The 6,130-nt window shown below is 43.6% G+C and overlaps 2 protein-coding genes across 3 annotated transcripts; both read right to left on the reverse strand.

Annotated features, from left to right (window-relative positions):
- Positions 1–141: 141 nt before the first annotated feature.
- On the reverse strand, positions 142–3,300 carry LOC6554975 (NPC intracellular cholesterol transporter 2). 2 transcript variants are annotated; one of them, XM_001982004.3, is made up of 4 exons: positions 2,720–3,300; positions 1,124–1,231; positions 361–530; positions 142–271 (listed from the first exon to the last, which is right to left on the reverse strand). In XM_001982004.3, exons 1-4 carry the CDS (start codon positions 2,865–2,867, stop codon positions 185–187), a joined length of 513 nt encoding a protein of 170 aa, XP_001982040.1. In that variant the 5' UTR covers positions 2,868–3,300; the 3' UTR covers positions 142–184. The 2 variants fall into 2 exon arrangements, with proteins under 2 accessions (XP_001982040.1, XP_026839775.1); XM_026983974.1 differs by lacking the exon at positions 1,124–1,231.
- An 81-nt stretch (positions 3,301–3,381) lies between these two features.
- LOC6554976 (exocyst complex component 5) lies at positions 3,382–6,115 on the reverse strand. Its single transcript, XM_001982005.3, has 6 exons — positions 5,973–6,115; positions 5,008–5,912; positions 4,351–4,938; positions 4,103–4,292; positions 3,720–4,037; positions 3,382–3,647 (listed from the first exon to the last, which is right to left on the reverse strand). The coding sequence occupies exons 1-6, from the start codon at positions 6,003–6,005 to the stop codon at positions 3,549–3,551; spliced, it is 2,133 nt and encodes a 710-aa protein (XP_001982041.1). The 5' UTR covers positions 6,006–6,115; the 3' UTR covers positions 3,382–3,548.
- Between the last annotated feature and the right edge of the window lie 15 nt (positions 6,116–6,130).

A 6,130-nucleotide genomic window follows, 5' to 3' on the forward strand; every position in this document is an offset into this window, starting at 1 on the left:
TCTCCACCTCCTGTCTCGCTCGCTCTCGCCTTCTGCTACTACGATGCCGCGCCCCCTTGTTTTCATTCAAAATTTCATTAAAGGATGCACACACGCACGCACTCCCCCACACACACACTCGCACACAAGCACACTGGTCTGTTGATTTGCATGCACCAATTACTTTATTTTCGTGATTACACATTTACACTGTGATTACAACGGGAACCTGGAAACAGATTAGGTTCTGATCGTTCGCATCCTTGGATTCCCACAGCATGCTGCCTTTCATCTGGAACACAGAGAGAAATATTGTTTACAGAACACCACATGATCTTGCTGCTGATCCATAGAGTTTGTTACCAGGGGTTCTTAACTTACCACCGGCAGAGTTTCGTTCACAAAGACATTGGCCCAATAGGCCTTTTCATCACTCGCGCTCTCTATGCATCCGTGATCCCCGTCGCAAGGATCGGGAGTTATGGCCGCCTGGGTCTTGATATAGTTGAACACCCATCTGACTTCGTGCTTCAGAAAGCTAACGCCATTGCCTGTAGAAGGTGGGATATTATTAGGTTTTACTGTAGCATAATATGTACTATGATTTTGGCGTGGGTGTACGTTTTTTATCAAAGCTAGTTCAATTATCTGGAAATGTTTTGCATGCTCTCTTTAATCTGAATGTTTGGCCAATCTTTGTTTCAGCCGCCTATCGGGAATTAGTACTCCAAAGGTTCGATTCGTGCTGAGATCAATCGTTTCGATTTCGTCTCCATTTCTGCTGATTCATCAAAATATCATTAAGCGTTAAATTTGTTATTTTATGGATCGACTTTGAGGCGGAGCCCAGGCTGCAATCGCAGTGCATTGAAGTAAGCAATAGTAGCAGCTAGAAATTCGGTGAAATTTCGTAGATCTACAATATTGTATCAGTTCTATTTATGATATTAGCTTATCATTATTCGAGCTGCTCTACTACCGAGTATTAGGGGGTTCCAAGCACCTTGCCCCACCCATCATCCGCCATTCACCTGATCGATATTCTTCGCCCGCACCAGATCTATTTTTATTTCCGACTTTTGCCCAGAAGCCGACTCTATGTATTCCGAATGCACGGGTCTGGTGTTATCAGCGGAGCACCTACCATTATCATCGAAGCGGACGGTAACCTTAATGGTCGCGTTCCGACCCATGGAGCAAGGCAGTGTCGTACAGCTTTCGATGTCCAGGTAGCTGACCTGGTACAAAGAACCTGAAAGATGTAATAGTTAGTATATCAATAGAATAGAGTAACAGCAGATATGATATGATCTACCAGCCTAAGAACTTAAGCCAAAAAGGATTAGATCCTTTGAACACAATAAGGATGTTGGCTAAGTTGGGCAACTCTATCCTGAATGGATTTGGGTACGTGACATAGTACATGCCGTTCACCTACCTGGCACCTGGCAACAAATTAAAAACTTTAATGAAAAACTTTCGCAGCAACTAAGTCGAGTTATCTCCGATCCACACAGACGACGACCACCCATATACACGCATTTCTGAATAATCTATAATCTGTGACCAAGTGCACTTCTCAAGGCCATTAAACAGTTTCTATCTTTAACACGAACCGTGTTCAGCATTAGATTAAAACACTCTATTAATTTGGTTCTTAATTGATTACTGTCCCCCCCAAGAAGGCGTTCGCCTGTCTATCAGCGTCATAAGGTAATCCCCCATAAGGGCGTCACATCTGTTTGTTTACAGTTCCTCAAATCTAGAACATAAATCATATATTAACAGTGCACAGTCCATAAATACTCCATTTAATCAAACATCGTAAAAACCAGAATACAATTAATAGCTCGTGCTCTGGGAAACGAAGCCTTGATGACGAAGGCTCAATGCCCTAAGATCAAGCAAGCTAGGTAACTAAAAAATTGATTTCGTTTTCCTTGGTTGCAAAGTCACTGAGGTAAATCTAATTTCACATTCTGCTGATAATGAAGTAATGGCACCCAGTAATTATATTCGGGTTTTTTGTTGATGTCATGGGAAAATCATTTCTTACTGCCATCTATCTAACCCACTTTCAAATTATACTCTGATAATATTTTTCGTTTGATTCATTATGGTAATGCATCATAAATTAGATTTATCATGTCACACTGTATATAGTAGGGCGCTCATACCGGGGAATTACCCTTTACGACTGTTACTCTTTACTCGTAGACTAATAGGGTATACTAGAGTCGTTAAATAGAAAGTAACAGGAAGCAAGTAACAACTAACATGCACACATTATAAAAATTAAACCTTTGGCAATGTTGAAAGCGCCCACAAGCCGTTACTCGGACTCCTTTCGGCTGAGTAAGGGGTATCTGATAGTCGAGAATCTAGGTTATATCGTTTTCTTTTGTTTTTGGAAGCAGCAGGTTAAGTTGTCAGATTGTGCCCTGTCAAATTTACAATATACTTGATAGAGATCTAATCGGAATTACTCTGCAAAATATTCAATTCCCTAAAATTAGCGAAAATGGGTGCTGCGGAAGTAATTCCTATTTAGTATTCGGTTTCTCCCCGAAAGACAACATTTTAGGCGAACGACTTTTAGATTATTTCCTATTTAAAGGTTTCTTTTTGAATGTCATGGTGTTTCCATTTCTTGCCGTTTTTTCCCCCTGTGGAAATCAATTGATTTTATACGTTGTTGAATTCGACCCACTGAAAAGCACTGATCCTGAGATATACTCACCACAATCCTCGAAGGGCAAAGATCGAAGGGACAGATACTTTTTGTAAACAGCATCTCTGGTGGACTTGATCGTTCCGCCAGCCAATTCGTGGACAGCACAAATGACCAAGAGTATTTTCAGATAGTAATCCATTAAGGCGCCACGCATGTCTTAATCGACTGTTTGAGATCTTGATCGCGGTTTGATTAGAATATCGGGCAAACGAATTTTGCGTAGGTGTGCAAATAACAAATGTCAATAACAATAACAAAGAAGTTCGATAATCAGGATCACGGGTTGGCAACGTTTTTTTTGGCGATACGATTTGCTTGCTGGCTAATAGGTGACTGACACCAGGAATAGTGGGGCCCAACAAAAGTAGCCGGCCTCTCTTTTCGATTGGAGTGCTGGCACTCTCTGGGCAAACGTAAATAAATAAATAATTCGCGGACGCTCAAGCAATAAACTTTGATTTATTGACTGGAAGCCGATTGGAGCAAATAACGCTGACTTTCGCTCCAGCTCCAACTGATAAGGACACCGAATCACTTTGAAGATTTTCAAATGGGAAGTCCATGACGTAGCTGGAGGCGTGTGTGGGTCTGGGAGTGGGTGGTTGGGCGGCGTGTGAGTCGCGCCTATAAATACACGAAAGTAAATCAAGTGACTCGGGCGGGAGATGTATTGATAAAAGTAACCAGCCACTTGACTTTAATTGAAAGTTAAAGAACATAGCAAACCATTATTAAATATCATTAGATAATGAACCCTTTAATAAATCAATTTAATTCGCAGACAGCGAGGTGGAAAATTTTGGAATGTGAATCATTCTGGTAGTCCTTCTCCTCCTCACTCAATAATGCCCTTCAGGTAGTTGGTGTTTTTGATGATCCTGAAATCAGTGCGCAGCTGAATGAATTGCCGCACCACCGACTTGTCCAGATAATTCTAAATAAAGTAGGGTTGATACAGAAGGTAACGTAATACCATCGGTCAAAATCAAAGACACCGCCCACTTACCAGAGTGTCACCCGTGCAAACTTCCTGAAGGTTTTGGGGCTTAACAAGCAATAAGTTGCACAATGCATGTAGTATGTCAAACAGCTGCGTAACCAGCGAACTATCCAGCTCCCTGATACACTTGCGATACTCGTTTACGTCGCAGATGGCGCACATGGCGCCCGCCGTGTTGAACTGCATGGTCTGCAGGTGATCGTAGATCACTCGGTGCAACCGAGTTCCAAATTCTGTAAGAACATTCTGCAAATTCTCCCCATCAACACATTTTTTAATCTGCACAATCACTGGCTGCAGATTCTGCACGACTTGTAAGCACGCCTAGAGGAGAAATATAATAATTTTTAAGCTAATGCGGGATTGAATTAACGATATTTCTATCTTACCGCTGAAGAAATTGTATCTACATCAGTTTCCGGCTTGTAGTCGGTTTTCTTTTGTTCATATTGCAAATATACCTTCACCCAGCCAATAACAGCGCTGATGGAGCGGTCCAGACCCTGGTCCAGCTTGGTCTCGATTTGCTCCATCAGAATACGCTTCTTGAACACATAGTCCGAGTACTTGGGCGTATTACTAGTAATGAATATATTATAAATTTTATAAAACGTTAATTGACAAAGTTCTAACATACCTCACACAGGGTATAACAGATGTGTGGCACAGCTTGTCCAGCAGATGAACAATGATGTTCGTCTTTTGCACTACATCAAAGAAGTAGAGCTGGGGAAAGACCCTACCCTCGGCAAGCGGCACTGCCTGCAGGCCCAACTCCAGTGCGTAGTCTACGTGCTCGTGCATCAAGAAACGCAGAAGGATATCGTTCAGCTTTATAGCATTGCCTGGCAGCTCAGTTTCGTTGGATAGCAGACGACAGCGCTTCAGCGAGGCCTTGGCCTCCTGCAGCATGTTGATGGCCAGCTCCTCAGACAGGAACGTCTCTCCGCCATAGTCCTCGATGGCAGCAATATTTATGTTAGCCCGCGTGGCTATCAGCACCTCCATGTTCCGCCGAAAGCCCTTAGTGGTTGCAGTCTTTTGGTGTTTCTTGCTGGCATAGAACTTCTCCAGCTCTGTCGAACACTTGGCTGTCAGGCACTTGGTCTCCATTTCAGCGTAGCCGGCCAAATGCTTCATAAAAATCTGCTGTGTCAGCTTCTGCAGCAAGTCGTCGTCGATTGTGGACATGTAGATTTGAAGGTCCGTTGACAATTTTAATGTGCTGCAATGTTGTTGTGAAATGAAAGTTATTCCTAATGTAGGCATTTAAGGTAACATTTGAATGACTCACCGTGAGTACAGCTCATAAAGGGTTCGGAGGTATTTCTCCTCGTCCTTTTTGTCCTCTAACTTAGTCATGGCGTACTGGTGCAGCTTCAGTTGATAGATGTTAAGTATGAACTTGGACATAACCTGCTGCGGATTGGCAAACACCTTCTGGATTATCTCGTAGTGATGCTTGCACAGCGGAACAATGCCTATAAAGATGTCTTTGCCGCTGTACGGTTGCATTTGACTCTGCTCGATGTATGCGTCAACACACTGGGTGTAACCCTTGAATTGGGATAAGATCTGGGCGAGTGTCTTCATTCGCTCGATGTCCTCGCTCTTCTGGGCGGTGGCAAACTCTTCGATCAACCGCCGCTCGACTTCGTCGTATTTCTTTTCGATTTTCCTTTTGGACTCTGCAAAGTTGCCGGGCGGCAGATCCTGCGAGATAGCATAAAGCTTTTGAATTACATCTGCGGCCTCACTTAATCGTGCGGCATCCGCAAATATATCGTTGACAATCACCGGGCCAGCGGCCAAAAACTCGGACATAAAATTGAGTAACTTCTGGGCCTCTACTGAGCGACTGCGTGGAGTGTTCACATTCTCCAATTGCTCGCCCAGGTGCATGATCTTGCCGGCCACCGAGTTGATTTTCTCGTCCAGCTGGCCGAACACATCAATGGCCGTTTGGTGGCGTTCTTGGAGCTTGCCGATCTTTTTGGCGTGCGACTCCTTCTCCTGGCGCAGCGACTCCTCCAGCCGTTCGCACTTGCTCTGCTGCTTCTCCTGCAGGATCTTCAGGTCCTTAATGGTCTGAATGAAGGTATCGTGCAGGGCCACAGGATGAAAGTCCTCGCTGTTCTGCAGCTCATTGTTGGTGCGCCAGGTAAGGCGTTCTATGAACTCGCCCACCTCAAAGGGTTCCTGTTGGTTATTATTAATAAATATAAGCCAAAATCGATTATACATGTCCCGTAAGCCTACCTGTTCAAACTCCTCCATGTATTGGGATAGCATTTTAATGTATTATATAGTTTTCGGATTTTTATGATCTGATTTAGTAGGCGTTTCTTTCGTGCTTCTTCTTCCTATATTATTGTTGCTTCCGCTCAGCTGTTGCTTTTGAGGTTGCCACATTTCGC

Source organism: Drosophila erecta, unplaced genomic scaffold, assembly GCF_003286155.1.
Source record: "Drosophila erecta strain 14021-0224.00,06,07 unplaced genomic scaffold, DereRS2 tig00000000-arrow-pilon, whole genome shotgun sequence".
In the NCBI taxonomy this organism is placed as follows: Eukaryota; Metazoa; Arthropoda; class Insecta; order Diptera; family Drosophilidae; genus Drosophila; species Drosophila erecta.

Coding starts and splice junctions, on each gene's coding strand:
- LOC6554976 (XM_001982005.3), bottom strand. CDS start 6,005: ATGCTATCCCAATACATGGAGGAGTTTGAACAG. Junction 4,293..4,350: donor TCTGTTATACCCTGTGTGAG/GTATGTTAGAAC, acceptor ATTCATTACTAG/TAATACGCCCAAGTACTCGG. Junction 4,038..4,102: donor TAGATACAATTTCTTCAGCG/GTAAGATAGAAA, acceptor TTTCTCCTCTAG/GCGTGCTTACAAGTCGTGCA.
- LOC6554975 (XM_001982004.3), bottom strand. CDS start 2,867: ATGCGTGGCGCCTTAATGGATTACTATCTGAAAATACTCTTGGTCATT. Junction 1,232..2,719: donor TTTGCCCTTCGAGGATTGTG/GTGAGTATATCT, acceptor TACATCTTTCAG/GTTCTTTGTACCAGGTCAGC. Junction 531..1,123: donor CGTCCGCTTCGATGATAATG/GTAGGTGCTCCG, acceptor CACCTTCTACAG/GCAATGGCGTTAGCTTTCTG.